Source organism: Oryctolagus cuniculus, chromosome 1 (genome assembly GCF_964237555.1).
Source record: "Oryctolagus cuniculus chromosome 1, mOryCun1.1, whole genome shotgun sequence".
NCBI lineage: Eukaryota > Metazoa > Chordata > Mammalia > Lagomorpha > Leporidae > Oryctolagus > Oryctolagus cuniculus.
In genome coordinates, this window is record NC_091432.1 from 178,267,308 (window position 1) to 178,283,980 (window position 16,673).

At 43.4% G+C, this 16,673-nt stretch overlaps 1 protein-coding gene and 1 pseudogene across 1 annotated transcript in view; both read left to right on the forward strand.

Annotated features, from left to right (window-relative positions):
• SNAPC3 (small nuclear RNA activating complex polypeptide 3) overlaps window positions 1-16,673 on the forward strand; it is a 49,655-nt gene that overhangs the window by 12,461 nt on the left and 20,521 nt on the right. The window contains exon 3 of the mRNA XM_002708086.5: window positions 3,994-4,078. Coding sequence (XP_002708132.3) covers window positions 3,994-4,078 — 85 coding nt within the window. The remainder of the gene's footprint in view (window positions 1-3,993; window positions 4,079-16,673) is intronic.
• Window positions 7,248-8,683, forward strand: LOC127484784 (cytochrome b-c1 complex subunit 2, mitochondrial pseudogene; annotated as a pseudogene).

Here is a 16,673-nt window from a genome sequence, read left to right on the forward strand (position 1 = left end):
TAAAGAGTTACACAGAGAGAAAGAGGTCTTCCGATGGTTCACTCCCCAATTGGCCACAACAGCTGGAGCTGCGCCAATCTGAAGCTAGGAGCCGGGAGCTTCTTCCGGGTCTCCTACACAGATACAGGGGCCCAAGGACAGGGGCCATCTTCCACTGCTTTCCAGGCCATAGCAGAGAGCTGGATCGGCAGTGGAGCCGCTGGATCTCAAACTGGCACCCGTATGGGATGCCGGTTCCTCAGGCCAGGGCGTTAACTCACTGCGCCACAGTGCCGGCCTCTCCGATTGGTACAAATTTTAAAAGTACACATTCCATCATCGATGCAGCTTTGGAAACAAACATATTTGGAAGTTGCTTGGGGAGGCAGATTGGTGTAGCTCTCCTCTAGGGGAATTTGGCAGTACCCAACACAACTGCATTTGCTCTTACCTTTTGACCCATTATCTGACTTTCAAACTATACTGAAAATACACGTCAAAGGTTATTCGTTGTAGCATTGTGATCGAAAAATATTTCAGATACCTTAAATTGTTTATGTAGAATAATTTTGAACACTACTTATGGGAAATCTACACAGTGGAATATCTTGTAGCAAATTAATAAAGTATGAAAAAGTGATATTCAGGATGTCTGGATACTAGTTGGTGAAAAAAGCTAAGCTCCTAAGCATGTGCTATCTTTTAGGTAGGAAATAAGGTGTGGCGGGTGTAATTTATTGGCTCTCTTCGACAGATTATTCCTTTTGCCAGCTCTGTTAAAATAGACCTTGACCCTTTAAATATAAGTGTTTTTCTATTGCCAGTTGGCACATTATTAAGTGTTGTCAGAAAGGGGGATGCAGAGATCTTGCGGATACCTGGGAAGAGTTTTGCTTTCTGGTCCAGTGTGCTGGCTCGGCAGGATCCTGCAGTGCACACAGCTTCCTTTGTGCCAGACTTCTGCAGTACAGTGCACCCAAGGCCCAGCACCTTTCCCAACCTCCCGCACTCACATTGATACTTCCCTGAACACTTCTGCTGGTGCCCTGTGGAGTGGACTTTCAGCCAGTTCTGCTGATGCAGCACTTTAGTGACTTCTCTGCCCTCCTTGTTACAGCCATGTCCTCCCTAACAAGTCTGGACTTGAATCTTGGCAGGAAGAAATGGACTTCCTTGGGAACTTTTTCTCAGCCTTAGGGGAAGGGTGCTCCTTATATCTGCTCTTCCTTTATTCTTTAGGGTTCCCTTTACTTCTTCCTTGACAATGCTTCATTACTCCAGTCCTCTGTTAAAGTTAGTAATTCCTTAGATTAAGCTTTCTCTGTTCAAATTACTGTTCCATTTCTTCCTCCTAATTGAATTTATACTGGTACAAGAGATAAAATACACAAATATCTGTTCATTTGAACAAAAGAAATGGAACCCAGAGTTGTAGTGATTGGTTGTCTGCAGCAGTTACATGTGAAAGGTATGTAAAGAAGGAGGGAATTAGAACAAGTAAATGGGGGCAAAGAAACAGTGACACTTGTGACTTTTAAAGTCATAGTCATGTTTCACCCATCTTTCACTTATCTCAGAAATAAAAAGACAGTAAAACCAAGTAGGGGAGGCCGGCGCCGCGGCTCACTAGGCTAATCCTCTGCCTGCGGCGCCGGCATATCAGGTTCTAGTCCCGGTCGGGGCGCCGGATTCTGACCCGGTTGCTCTTCCAGGCCAGCTCTCTGCTGTGGCCCGAGAGTGCAGTGGAGGATGGCCCAAGTGCTTGGGCCCTGCACTCTATGGGAAACCAGGAAAAGCACCTGGCTCCTGCCTTCGGATCAGCGCGGTGTGCTGGCCGCAGCGTGCCAGCCACAGCGGCCATTGGAGGGTGAACCAACAGCAAAAGGAAGACCTTTCTCTCTGTCTCTCTCTCTCTCTCACTGTCCACTCTGCCTGTCAAAAACAAACAAAACAAACAAACAAAAAAAACAAGTCGGGGAGTGGCACAGCAGGTTAAAGCCCCGATCTGCAGTGCTGGCTTCCCATATAGGCACTGGTTCGAGTTCCCAGCTGCTTCACTTCTGATCTAACTTTCTGCTATGGCCTGGGAAAGCAGTGGAAGATGCCCCAAACCCTTGGGCCCCTGCACCCATGTGTGAGACCCAGAAGAAGCTCCTAGCTCCTAGCTTCATATCAGCTCAGCTCAGGCTCTTGTGGCCATTTGGGGAAAGCAGTGGACAATGGCCCAAGTCCCTGGGCCCTTGCACTCCCATGGGAGACCAGGAAGAAGCTCCTGGCTTTGGATCGGCCCAGCTCTGGCTGTTGCAGCCATTTAGTGAACCAGTGGTTAGAAGACCCCTCTCTCTGTCTCTACTTCTCCGTGTGACTCTGTCTTTCAAATAAATAAAATAAATTTAAAAAAAAAAAAAAGGGAACCAAAATAAAAAACAAAAACTTAACAGATGAGCCTGATTGCATTATAAATGAAAGCTAACACTGAAGATGTTGAGGAAAAGGAATTAAGACTCAAGTCTATATATAAAAGTATATTTTGATATAATATAAGGCTGGAGACAAAGAGAAATGTTCTTAATTTTTACCAGTTTTCTTATAAGGGTATAGGTCAGCAATTCTGTAACTATTTATTAGAATTGAACAAATGTTAATATGTCAGTAATGAGAGCTGGCCTTCTCACTTGTGGAGAAAGAAGTTGTAAACAAGGAAAGGTTTAAGACTAAAATGAATCCTGTGGTTTTAATTTGCCATCAAAAGTATCAGTATAAACTCATGGTTTTAAATATAAAGTATAAAAATCCAGAAGTACACACATTTGTACATATATGCACAGGATCATACACATACATTTGTTTCCTGCCTGTCTCAGTTCAGAGGCCCAACAGTTATCCCAGTAACAATGAAAATGCCTGGCACTCAGATCCTGGCCTCTAAACCAATAAAGGATCTGCACTCCTAGAAGAAGTGATTGATTCCAGGACCAAGACAAGAAAATAACAGGATGGGCCTTGAACATTTTGTAGTGTCAGAAAGTAAAGAAGTGCATAAAATAAGCATCAGAACTTGTTGAAACAACAGGAGCCAATCTGAGAGGGTTCATCATGACCAAAGCTGAATAACTTCAGCAACGAAGTGATTATTGTGTTGGGTTTTAATCCTTTGAATAAAGTAAATTTCTATAAGTTGGTACTAATTATGATGAAATAAATGGGAGGAGAGGGACAGGTCTTCCTCCTAAAAGAATTCCCAATGGATAAATGTAGAAGGAGGGAAATGGAAAATGCAAAATTACCATTACAGGTGTACTACAGTAACAAATGTTGTAGACGACATCTAGTGATGAATGCTAAAATTCCTTGGTGAAATTAAAGCAAAGGAAGTGTCTAGTGGAGGGACCTGGCAGAGGGAACTTGACCAAGGTGGACGTCAGTAAAATGACATATTTCCATCATGGACCTTCTGGTATGTGAACTCTGATTACATCATTCTTCATGTTTATTCTTGCCCAGATTGCCAAGTTTACTCCAGTGATGAGCAAACAGCAGTCAAATCCACATTGAAGGGCTCTTCAAAAGTGTCAAGATCATGAAAGACAGGAGAGTCTGAGGAACTATAACAGACTGGAGGGAATCAAGGAAAAATGACAGATACAATGGGGGATCCTGTATAGGAATCTGGAATAGAACAAAAGAAATGACATTTAAAATTGTGTGAAATTTGAAAAGGGTCTAATAATAATTATAATAATAACATAATATTATAGTGATATAATATAGTAATGTTGATTAATTATTATATATGTTATAATATTAATGTTGTTTTCCTGTTCTCGGTAATTCTAGGGTTATATAAGGTTTAATTTAGGGGAGGCTGGGAAAGAGATATAAGGGAACCCTGTACTGTTTTTGCCACTTGAAGTTTAAATTTAGTTCAAAATAAAAATTAAAGATGTTTTTTGCAATCCCAGTAAAGAATGTTGAACTTTGATTTTTTATTTTATTTTCTTTTATCTACAACAGGATTAGAAAGAGGTTCTTGGAACATCGGGAAGAAACCATAACCATAGATCGCGCCTGCCGACAAGAAACATTCGCTTATGAGATGGTGAGATTCTCAGCTCTTTGACCCTTTTCCCATGAACCAGTGAGCTGTTCGTTGCTGACTGTTAGTGATGACTGTATGGTGGCTTTACATAGCTTAGCTTTGGGTATTAGTTGAAAACAAACTAGGGAAACTTCTTTGGGGCTGGGGACTAGTGAGAGAAAAGAACCGCAGAACTCCTAGGTTTACATACCTTTCAGCTCTCTGCCTGTACCGGTTTTTATTTTATTTTTAGTTTGGCCTTGTTCTCAGGTGAAATTTCTGCCTTTTCATCACCCTACTTCTGATCTTTTTATTCTGCTCCTCATTTTGGTTCAACCACTTTCATATTCTTTTATTTATTTTTTAGATTTTTTTAATTTAATTATTTGAGATGGAGAGACAGAGAGAAAGGTCTTCATCTGCTGGTTCACTCCCCAAATGGCTGCAATGAGCAGAGCAGAGCCGATCGAAAGCCAGGAGCCAGGAGCTTCCTCCGGGTCTCCCACATGGGTGCAGGGACCCAAGGACCTGGGCCATCTTCTAATGCTTCCCCAGGCCATAGCAGAGAGCTGGATCAGATGAGGAGCAGCTGGGATGTGAACTGGTGCACATATGGGATACCTGCGCTGCAGGCGGAGGCTTAACCTACTCCACCACAGCCCCAGCCCCAGCAGTCACTCTTTAGTCTCCTCTTGCAGAGCCTGCTAACCTCTATTCTACTATTTCTCTCTGTGAATTTGCCTATTCTAGATGCCTCACATAAGTAGAACCGTAACAATATTTGCCCTTTTGTGTATATTATAATGCTTTAAAGGTTCATCCATGTTACATCATGTATCAGGATTTCATTCTTCTTTAACTTCATTCCTGTTTAATAATACTGTATTGTATGTTATCTATTCATCTGTTGATGGACATTTGGGTTGTTTCTACCTTTTGGCTATTTTAAATAATGCTTTTGAGCCTATTGATGTGTAAGTATCTGTTTGAGTCCTTGTTTACAATTCTTTTGGTTATATATTATACCAAGAAGTGGAATTGCTAAGTCATATGGTAATACTATATTTTAAATACTGAGGAAATACCGAACTGTTTTCCACTGCAGCTGCACCATTCATTTTCCATTCACATCAGCAATATATGAAGCTTTTAATTTCTCCATATCCTTTTCAATATTTATTTTTTGTTATTGTTTTAAAAAATAGCCATCCTAGTGGGTGCGAATGAAGTGGTGTCCTATTGTGGTTTATACTTGCATTTCTCCAACAGCTAACCATGGTGAGCATCTTGCCACTTAATTATTGGCTATTTTTTATTTTTAAGAAAAATGTCTATTCAAGTTCTTTGCCCATTTTTTAATTGAGCTGTTTGTCTTATTGAGATGTAAGAGTTGTCTATTCTGGATAATAGACCCTTACTGCAGATATTGGGGTTTTTTTTTAGATTTATTTTTTATTTATTTGAAAGGCAGAGTTACAGAGAGAGAGAGAGAGACCTTCCATCCACTAGTTACTCCCCAAATGGCTGCAATGGCTGGGTCTGGGCCAGACTGAAGCCCAGAGCTTCGTCCAGGGCTCCCACATGGGAGGAGGGGCTGAAGTACTTAGGCTATGTTCTACTGCTTTCCTATGCCATAGCAGAGAGCTTGATGTGAAGAGGAGCAGCCGGGACATGAACTGGTGCCCATATGGGATGCCAGCCTGCGGTCAGAGGTTTAACCTACTATGCCACTGTGCAGACTCCTCTAAGTCAGAATTTTTAATGAAGACTACATTGCTCAAGCAGAAAGAGCCCTGCTGCTCTCCCTTTTCTACATCCTGGACATTCCTCCAACCTTTGCTTTTTTTTTTTTTTTTTTTTTTTTTTAAGAATTATTTTATTTATTTGAAAGAGTTACAGAGAGAGGTAGAGCCAGAGAGAGAGTTCCGCTGGTTTACTCCTCAAATGACCACAACAGCCAGAGCTGAGCTGTTCTGTAGCCAGGAGCTTCTTCTGGGTCTCCCATGTGGGTGCAGGGGCCCAAGGACTTGGGCCATTTCTGCTGCTTTCCCAGGCCATAGCAAGAGCTGGATCAGAAGTGGAGCCTCCAGGACTCAAACTGGCGCCCATATGGGATGCTGGCATTGAAGGCGACGCTTTTACCCACAGTGCCGGCCCCAGCTGCTCCATTTCTAATCCAGCTCCCAGCTAGTATGCCTAGGAAGGCAATGAAGAATGACCTTAGTACTTGAATTCCTGCTACTCATCTGGAAGACCCAGATGGAGTGCTGGACTCCTGCCTTCAGTCTGGACCAACCCTACCCATTGTGTCAATTTGGGAACCAGTAGATGGAATCAATCAGACTGTGTGTGTGTGTGTGTGTGTGTGTGTGAGACTCTCATTCTTCCCTTCAAATAAGTAAATATATTTTATTTGAAAGGCAGAGAGACAAGGGGGGAGGGAGGGAGGGAGAGAGAGGGAGAGAGAGAGCGAGAGAGATCTTCCATCTGCTGGTTCACTCTCCGAAAATCCACAATGGCCGGAGCTGAGTCAGTTTGGAGCCAGGAGCTTCTTCTGGTCTCCCATGTGGATGCTAGGGCCCAAGGACTTGGGCCATTTCTGCTGCTTTCCCAGGCCATAGCAAGAGCTGGATCAGAAGTGGAACACCCAAGCCTGGAACTGGCACCCATTTGGGATGCTGGCACCACAGGTGGTGATTTCACCTGCTATGCAACAGCACTGGCCCCTAAGTAAATCTTAAAAACAAAAAAAGGATAGTTTGAGGGGCAGTCACTGTGGTGCAGCAGGATAAGTCACTGTCGGTGCTCCCACATCCCACATTGGAGTGCCTGGTTTCAGTCCTGTTTACTCCACTTTTCTGATCCAGCTTCTGCTGATGCACATGCTGGGAGGCAGTGGGTGATGGCCCAAGTACCCACGTGGGAGACCCAGATGGCTTCAACCTGGCTCAGGCATTTGAGTGTAAGCCAGTAGATAGAAGATTTTCTCTTTCTATCTTTCAAATTAATAAATCAGCATTAAAAAAAGTTGGCTTGTTTATTAAAACAGGGTGTAGACATGAGGTCTCCAACAGTTTAGGATCCTCTCATTTGTAGTGTCTACATCTAGCTGGACTTTAGAAGGTGGGTCATCTTTCAAGATAACAGGTAGAATTGAAATGGTTGGTGGTAAATTAAGTTTGACCGCTACATGGGAAAACATGGCATATATAGTGTGGAATGCCTGGGGCTGGTATGAATATTCTAATGAATTCCTTGCTCACTGTCACCATAGCACTGGAATTTTGTGTTAGGAAGTAGCTGCAGCCTGCACCACGGCTCACTAGGCTAATCCTCCACCTAGCGGCGCCGGCACACTGGGTTCTAGTCCTGGTCAGGGCGCCAGATTCTGTCCCGGTTGCCCCTCTTCCAGTCCAGCTCTCTGCTGTGGCCCGGGAAGGCAGTGGAGGATGGTTCAAGTGCGTGGGCCCTGCACCCGCACGGGAGACCAGGAGAAGTACCTGGCTCCTGCCTTCGGATCAGCGTGGTGCGCCGGCCGCAGCGCACCAGCTGTGGCGGCCATTGGAGGGTGAACCAATGGCAAAGGGAAAACCTTTCTCTCTGTCTCTCTCTCTCACTGTCCACTCTGCCTGTCAAAAAAAAAAAAAAAAAAAAAAAAAAAAGGAAGTAGCTGCCATTGAGTCTCTTAGTTAAGGATTGACACAGCTGGGGCTTTTCAACATCCATAGGCTCCAGTCATTGAAAATTTGCTTGCTATGGCTTACAGGAATGCCTCAGCCAGTTCCTTGTACTGTCCTGACTGTAGAATTGGAAAAATGATATCAGAGTAGTAACTACTATGTTTAGAACCATTACGCAAGTGCAAGAATGGATTTGATTGGATTTGGTGTGACTCATGCTCTAAGGCAAGTCCCTGGGTTTCCGTAGTGAGGGATGGGCTTGGTTTATCTGATGCTAAGGCCAAATACTGTGGGGGTGAAATTCAAGAACAGACTGGAGACAGTCTTGTCCATGCTGATGCATTTAGTGTTCTCTTTAGCATGTCGTCAGCGCTGGACCACTTGTCAAGAGGGTCAGCCATGCCACCAGCCCTCTGTACTAGTCCATTTGCAAGGGAGTTCACGAGCCGTCTGATGTTTCTACTTTTAACCCCAGTTACTGAGATTCTAGATTCACGAATTTACAGTATCTCCTTAGCAGCTGCTGCTGTAGTTATTACTGCAGCTCCCTTTAACCAGGTAAAACTAATTGCTCCAGGAAACCTGCCCGATATAGATGTTCCAGCTGCCAAGAACAAGCTGAAAGCTGAATACGTAATGTCACTGGTATCTTCTGAGGGTTTCCTGGATGAAGCTGAGTCAGGCTCTAGCTGCTGATTCTTAGGCGTCAGAATCCACAGTCCCTGAGCAGACTGACTTGGTGGCTGATGATGCCATAAATACTGCCAAGAAGTTTGTGGGTAGAAGTCAGTGGCAGCAGATGGAAACTTGGGGCATTTGCCTTTTGTTGACGAGTTGTAATCCTGAAGCACATATTACCGGAGAGAGCTGTACATTTTCTCTCCCCAGAGCAGCAAATACATGAAAGTTAGAAGTATCTAAAATAACAGTTATCTTTTTTTCCCCACTGAGGTAAAATATTTTAAAGCATATATGCAAGGAATTATTCTTAGCTGAATTAAAGTCAACAAAAATTTCCAGTTAAATGTTTTTCTTGCATTTTTCCTAGCTAATCAACAGTATTTGTTATATGCTGAGACGTTTGTTTTAAATGAAATGCATGAGATAGGAATATAACTGTATAAAAGTATCAGTAATTATTAAAATTAATACTAACTAGTTCTTTAAAAATTCCAGATTCTTACATCGTTTCAATATAAAAGCATGTTGGATATCTGTCATTTTAGATAACAACAGTTAACTGTTCTGGTTTGTTTGCCTTTTTTACAATAAAATTATTTCTGAGAAACCTTAAAAAAGGTTTTTCTGTGGTGCAAAAATATTTAACATCCATGTATAGTTTTTCATAATAGGGCTTTTCCATTAACTTTTTTTTTTTAAAGATTTATTTATTTTATTTGAAAGAGTTACACAGAGAGAGGAGAGGCAGAGGTGGGGAGTGGGAGAGGGAGGGAGTGAGGAAGGGAGGAAGAAAGAGAGGTCTTCCATCTGAATGGTTCACTCCCCAATTGGCTGCAGCCGATCAAGAGCCGGAAGCTTCTTCTGGGTCTTCTCATGTGGGTGCAGGGGCCCAAGGATTTGGGCCATCCTCCACTGCTTTCTCAGGCCATAGCAGAGAGCTGGATCAGAAGTGGAGCAGTCAGGACTAAAACTGGCGCCCATATGGGATGCCAGCGCTTCAGGCCAGGGCGTTTACCCGCTGCGCCACAGCGCTGGCTCCTACATGAACTTTAATACTAATTTTTACTTGTTCATTTGAGAGAGAAAGATGTATAAACAGAGCTGTCACCTGCTGGTTAACTCCCCAAATGCCTGCAATGGCCAATACTGGGCCAAGCCAAAGTCAGGACCCAAAAACTCAATCCAGATCTCCCACGAGGGTGGCAGGAACCCAATCACTTGAGCCATCACTGCTGCTTCTCAGTGTTTGCATTATCAAGAAACTAGAATCAGGAGCTGGAGACGGGTATCAAACCCAGGTACTGTTGTTTGAAATACGTGTGTCTTGACAGAGGCATCTTAACTGGCAGTTTATATGCCCACCCCTCCATGAATTTTTTTGGAGTACCCTTGTATGTCTGATGTAAGACTTCCGCTTCATCCTTTCACATGTAGATATTTTTCTTAGCATCACTTGTTGAAAAGACTATCCTTTCCCTATTGAATGATCTTGGCACCTTTGCCAAAAGTTGATTGACTATACAATTTCTTCTGTTCAGTTCCATAACAGCCCTGTTTTAATTACAGTAGGTTTAGATTTGTAGTAACTTCTGAAATCAGAAAAAGTGAATTCCCCAACTTCATTTTTCAAGATTTTTTTTTTTGACTATGCAGAGTCTCTTGAAATTTCATATGAATTTTAGCATGGTGGTTTTTCTATTTTTGTAAAAAAAAAAAAAAAAGACTATTGGAATTTTGATAGGATTGCATTGATTCTGGAGACCACTTTGGGGAGTATTGACATCTTAAGAATATTAAATCTTTCAGTCATGAGCAAGAGACATATATTTTCATTTATTTAGATTTTCTTTCATTTCTTTCACCAATATACATCTATTTTTAAGATTAAAGAGAGATCTTCATCCACTGAGTCTCTATCCCAACAGCTAGGGCTCACCTAGGCTGAAACCAGGAACCTGGAACTCCATTTCATTTTTGTGTATTAATTTTGTATCCTTCAACTTTACTACACTTATTGATTAGCTCTAACCTTTTTTGTGTGTGCATGGACTCTTTAGGATTTTGTACTTACTAGATCATGTCATATGCAAGTAGAGATAATTTTATTTCTTCCTTTCCAATTTGCCCTCTCTTCTTCCTTCTTCCTTTCTTACCACTCTGGCTAGAATTTCCAGTACTGTTGATATGTTGCTGTTGATCGATCACATCCTGCTCCTGATACTAACACACGGGGCCGGGGGGGAGTTTCAGGCTTTGACCAGTTAATATGATGTTAGTTGTCGCTTTCTTTCATACATGGCCATTATCATACTGAGGAAGTTCCTTTCTGTTGTTGAGTTTATTTAGGTGTTTTTTTGTTTGTTTGTTTGTTTGTTTTTGTTTTTGTTTTTTTTTTTTTAGGAAAGGGTGTAAGATTTTATCAAATGTTTTTCTGCAGCAGTTGAGATGATGATATGGTTGTTTTTCCAAGTATTCTGTCAGTGTGGTGTATTCAAATGATTGGTTTGCTAATGTGAAATTGCCCTTGCTTTCCAAGGATAGACCTCATTTGGTTGTAGTGTATACTGCTGAATTTGGCTTGCTAGTATTCTGTGGGATTATTGCATTGATTTTCCTATGGGACACTGGCCTATAGTTTTAATAGTGACCCTCCCCCCCTTTTTTAAAAGAATTACTTCTTTATTTGAAAGGCAGAATTGCAGAGAGACAGAGGCAGAGAGAGAGAGAGAGGTCTTCCATCCTCTGGATCAGTCCCCAAATGGCCACAACTGCTGAAGCTGGGCCAATCTGGAGCCAGGAGCCTGGAGCTTCTTCGGGGTCTACCACAAGGGTGCAGGGGCCCAAGCATCTGGGCCATCTTCTGCTTTCCCAGGCCATAACAGAGAGCTGGATCGGAAGTGGAGCAGCCAGGATTCTATCTGGCTCCATATAGGATGCTGGCACTGCAGGCGGCAGCTTTACCTGTTATGCCACACACACACACACACACACACACACACACCCAGCCTCCCTGCTTTTTAAAGATATATTTATTTATTTGAAAGAGTTACAGAGGGAGAGGGAGAGACATAGAGAAAGAGATAGTTCATTCGCTGGTTCACTCCCCAAATGATCGCAATAGTTGGGACTCAGCTAAGCTGAAGTCAGGAGGCTGAAACTCCATCCACATTTCCCACATGGGTGGCAGAGCCCAAGTACTTGGCCATCTTCTGCTGCCTTCCTTGGTGCATTAGCAGGGAGCTGAGTAAAAAGTGGAGCAAGGGGTGGTGTTGTGGCATATTGGGTAAAGCTGCCACCTCCAGTGCTGGCTTCTCATGTGGGTATTGATTTGGGGTCCAGATGCTCCACTTTTGATCCAGTTCCCTGCTGATGGACTAAGAAAACAATGGAAGATGGCCTAAGTGCTTGGGCCCCTGTATCTATGTAGGAGACCTGGGTAAAGCACCTGGTGCCTGGCTTCAGCCTGGCCCAACCCTGGCTGTTGCAGCCATTTAGGGAGTGAACCAATGGATGGAAGATCTCTCTGCCTCTCCTTCTCTCTAATTCTTTCAAATAAGTAAATACATTTTTTTAAAAAAGGATTTATTTATTTAAAAGGCAGAGTTGCACAGAGAGATCTTCCATTTGCTCGTTCACTCCCCAGATGGCTGCAACAGCCAGAGCTGGGCCAATCAGGATCCAGGAGCTTCATCCGGCTCTCCCATGATGGTGGTGGGGAGTGGTGAGCAAGTACTTGGGCTATCTTCTGCTTTCCCAGGAGCATTAGCAGGCAGCTGGATTGGAAGTGGAGCAGCTGTGACTAGAACTGGTCCCAAATTGGATGCCAGTGCCACAGGTGGTGGCTTTATCCACTATGCCACAGCGCTAGCCCCTACTGTTTGTTTGGTTATGTTTTGTTTTTGTTTTTGTTTTATAGATTTTATTCATTTATTTGGGAAGTAGAGTTACAGAGAGAGGGGGAAACAGAGAGAAGAAAGGTCTTCCATACACTGGTTCACTCCCCAAATGGCCACAACTGAACTGATCTGAAGCCAGGAGCCAGGAGCTTCTTCTGGCACCAGAGGAGGAGGTGGCTTAGCCTACTACATCACAAGGCGGGTCACTGCTGTTGTACTTTAATTTTCATTTGCTTCAGAGTACTTTGTAGTCCCCTTGTGTTTTTTCCTTTGATCTATTGGTTTTAAGAGTGTGCTGTTTGAGGCAGGTATTTGGCACAGCAGTTAAGATACCTGTTGTGGACACCCAATCCCACCTGGGAGTGCCTGGCCTAGAGTCCCAGCTATGCTTCCAATTCCAGCATCCTGCTGCCTGTCACCCATGTGGGAGACCTGGATTGAGTTCCTGGCTGCTACCTTCAGGATGGCAGAGATTGGTAAATCGGGTTTAAAAACATGGCCCATTTATATGCTATCTATGAGACTCACTTTAGATATAAAAACACAAACAGGTTGTAAGTAAAAAGAAAAAGATACTCCATGCAAATAATAGCCAAAAGACATCTGCTGACTGTATTATTATCTATAAAATAGACTTTAAGCCAAAAAAGTTTCTCAGAGACTTTGGAAGGTAGAGAGGAGAGATTAGTCAGTAAGTACAAAGCTACAGTTTGATAGGAGGAGTAAGTTCTGATGTTTATTGCACAGTAGAGTGACCAGAGTTAAAAGTAATGCTACATACTTTTTGGAATAGCTAGAAGAGGGGATTATGAGTGCTTTTATTATAAGAAATGATGAATATTTGAGGTGATGGGTATGCTAATTACACTGATTATTGCATAAATGCAAACCTGCACTGAAATACCATATTGTACCCCATACATATGTACAGTATGTGTCAATGATATTTTTTACATTTTTACTAATACAAAGAGAATAGATTGCATGAGTTTCATAGATACAATTTAAAAAAAAAAGATTTTATTTATTTGAGAGGTAGAGTTAGAGATAGAGAGGTCTTCCATCCACTGGTTCACTCACCAAATGGCCACAATGGCCAGAACTGGGCCAATCAGAATCCAAGAGCCAGAAGATTCTTCCGGGCCTCCCACAAGTGCTTGGGCCACCTTCTGTTGCTTTCCCTGGCCATAGCAGAATACTGGATCAGAAGTGGAGCAGGCGGGACTTGAACTGGCACCCATATGGGATGCTGGCACTGCAAGTGGTGGCTTTTTACCTGCTACTCCACAGCACCAGCCCCCAAATGTATTTTCTTCTTCTTCTTCTTCTTCTTCTTCTTTTTTTTTTTTTTAAGATTGATTTATTTATTTGAAAGAGTACAGAGAGAGGTAGAGACAGAGAGAGGACTTCCATCTGCTGGTTCACTCCCCAGATGGCCACAGCGGCTGGAGCTGCGCCAGTCTGAAGCCAGGAGCTTCTTCCGGGTCTCCTATGTGGGTGCAGGGGCCCAAGGACTTGGGCCATCTTCTACTGCTTTCCCAGGCCATAGCAGGGAGCTGGATCGGAAGAGGAGCAGCCGAGACTAGAACCGGCGCCCATATGGGATGCCGGCACTTTAGGCCAGGGCTTTAACCCACTGTGCCACGAAGCTGGTCCCCAAAATGTATTTTTTCTAATCACAGTTGAGTGATGCCAGGAATCGGTAACAAGGGAAATTGGAAAGTTCACAAATACATGAAAATTAACACACTTTTAAAAAGTTTTTGTTTTATTTCAAAGGCAGAAAGAGACAGATCTCCTATGTACTGATCTAGTCCCTAAATCCCCACAACAGCCAGGGCTGGGTCAGGCCAAAACTTTCGAGCCAGGAACTTCATCTGGGTCTGCCACATGAGTGGCCAGGGCCCAAGCACTTGGGCCATCACCTTTCCTGGTGCATTAGAAGGAAGCTGAATTGGTAGTGAAGCTGCTGGTATTCAAACCAATACTCCAATATGGGGTGCAGTGTCATAAGTAGTGCTTTAACCTGCTTGCCACAATACCTGCCCCTTCGGCGTGAATTTTTATTCTCTTAAATATTCTGTAACTATTCTAAGCATTTTCTTAGTGTTTACCCTGGGAATTACCATTAAATTTTAAAACTTAAGCTAGCATTAATAACACCAAATTTGTTTCAGTAGTCTATTACTGTGCTATACATCTCCATTCCTCCCCCTTATAATGTCACTGGCACACAGGTTGCCTTTTTTTGTGTTATGTATCCATTAGCATAAATTTAGAAATAATTTTTACCCAACTGTTTTGAAATAATATAGGAAAAATAGAGGAATTACAATTGAAAAATGCAGTATACTTGTGTTTATAGTTAACCAGCACTGCTAGCATTCCCAGTGTTCTTCATTACTTTTTATGGCTTCAAGTTACTGTCTCGTATCTTTTTTTTTTTTTTAATGTATTTTAAAATCAGAACATTTATTGCATGACCAATTGTTGAAATTCTCAAAATGAACTGGACGCTGCACCAGCTACGCTCTCGGAGGTTGCTCCTTCATGAAATCCATGCCTGAACCTGGGGTATACAGATTTTAGATGCCTCATCCAACCAGTCCCAGTGTCATTTCGTGTTTTAGCTCGGCACTCCAGTTATGCTTTGTCTTGCACTTGGCCAAGTAGCCACATTATAGCCACAGGTCTCAACTTCTGAAGGTGTTAGGCCTTAGATCTGTGGTGGTGGCATAACAGGTGTGTCTTGTGATGCTTTTCACTTTCCAACCCATGAGGTTCCCTTGGTCATCTGTCTTTTTTTTTTTTTTTTGACAGGCAGAGTGGACAGTGAGAGAGAGACAGAGAGAAAGGTCTTCCTTTGCTGTTGGTTCACCCTCCAATGGCCGCCGCGGCCGGCGCATCGTGCTGATCCGATGGCAGGAGCCAGGAGCCAGGTGCTTTTCCTGGTCTCCCATGGGGTGCAGGGCCCAAGCACCTGGGCCATCCTCCACTGCACTCCCGGGCCACAGCAGAGGGCTGGCCTGGAAGAGAGGCAACCGGGACAGAATCCGGTGCCCCAACCGGGACTAAAACCCGGTGTGCCGGCACCGCTAGGCGGAGGATTAGCCTAGTGAGCCGCGGCACCGGCCAGGTCATCTGTCTTCTAAGGGCGAGACCAAAAGGACTGGAGGAGAAGGCACTTGTACTGTCTGATGCTCAGAAGCCTCTGCCCAGTGTGTTGTCTTCATTTCAGTATGAAGAACTCTCTGTAGAGTTTCTTCTAGGGCAGGTCTGCTGGCATGCGCTCCCTCAGCTTTTGTTGATCTGAGAAGACCTTAATTTTCTCTTCATTCCTAAAGAATAGTTTTGTTTGATAGCCTTTTTTCTGTGATGGCTTTAAGTGCATCATCCTACTTGTTTCTTGTGGTTTCTGATGAGAAATTTGCTGTTAATCATATTGAGAAACCTGATTTCCTGTAGTTATTTGTGTTTGCTGTAATTCTTAGAGGATGATTTAGCTTCCCTTTTTGTTTAGTGGGCATTTTTTTTTTTTTTTTGACAGTTAGATAGTGAGAGACAGAGAGAAAGGTCTTCCTTCCATTGGTTCACCCCCAAAATGGCTGCTACGGCCAGCGCTGTGCCAATCCGAAGCCAGGAGCCAGGTGCTTCCTCCTGGTCTCCCGTGCAGGTGCAGGACCCAAACACTTGGGCCATCTTCCACTGCCTTCCTGGGCCACAGCAGAGAGCTGGACTGGAAGAGGAACAACCGGGACTAGAACCCGGTGCCCATATGGGATGCCGGTGCTGGCTCCCCCCACCCCACCCCAGCATTCTTGATTAGAATAATTAATTAAAATCTTTGGCCAGTAATTTCAGTGTCTGGGCTTTCTCGGGATTGGTTCCTCTGATTTTCCTGTTAATGTGTTTTCTAAGTTTTTGTTGAGAACTGGATATGTGAAAATGGTTTTTCTTCTTGAGGCTGCAGCTGCCTGTGCCTCTTTCAAACTGTTTTTGCAAAATGTGTACTACTTGTGTGTGGTCACTAACATTTCTGTTGTATTACTTCTGTGGTCAGTAAGTGACCTGACAACGAATTCCTTAAATGTTTGGCTCCAAAAAGAAAAAAAGGGTCCTATCTCTAAGTTTTCCAGTCGATGGTGCTGGGGAAATCTGCTGCCACCAAGGGAGCCCAAACCAAGGCAGGCATCCAAATCAAGGGACCACCCGTATATAACCATCAGTTTTGGGAAGATAGGTTCCTCACTGCCTGTCTGGGTACCAGCCAACTGTTCCAACAGCTCAGGCTGCTGTTTCCACATCTGCTTTGGGACTGAGGAATGCAGTAGCTTCTGTCATCATCAAGTACTCTTGCTG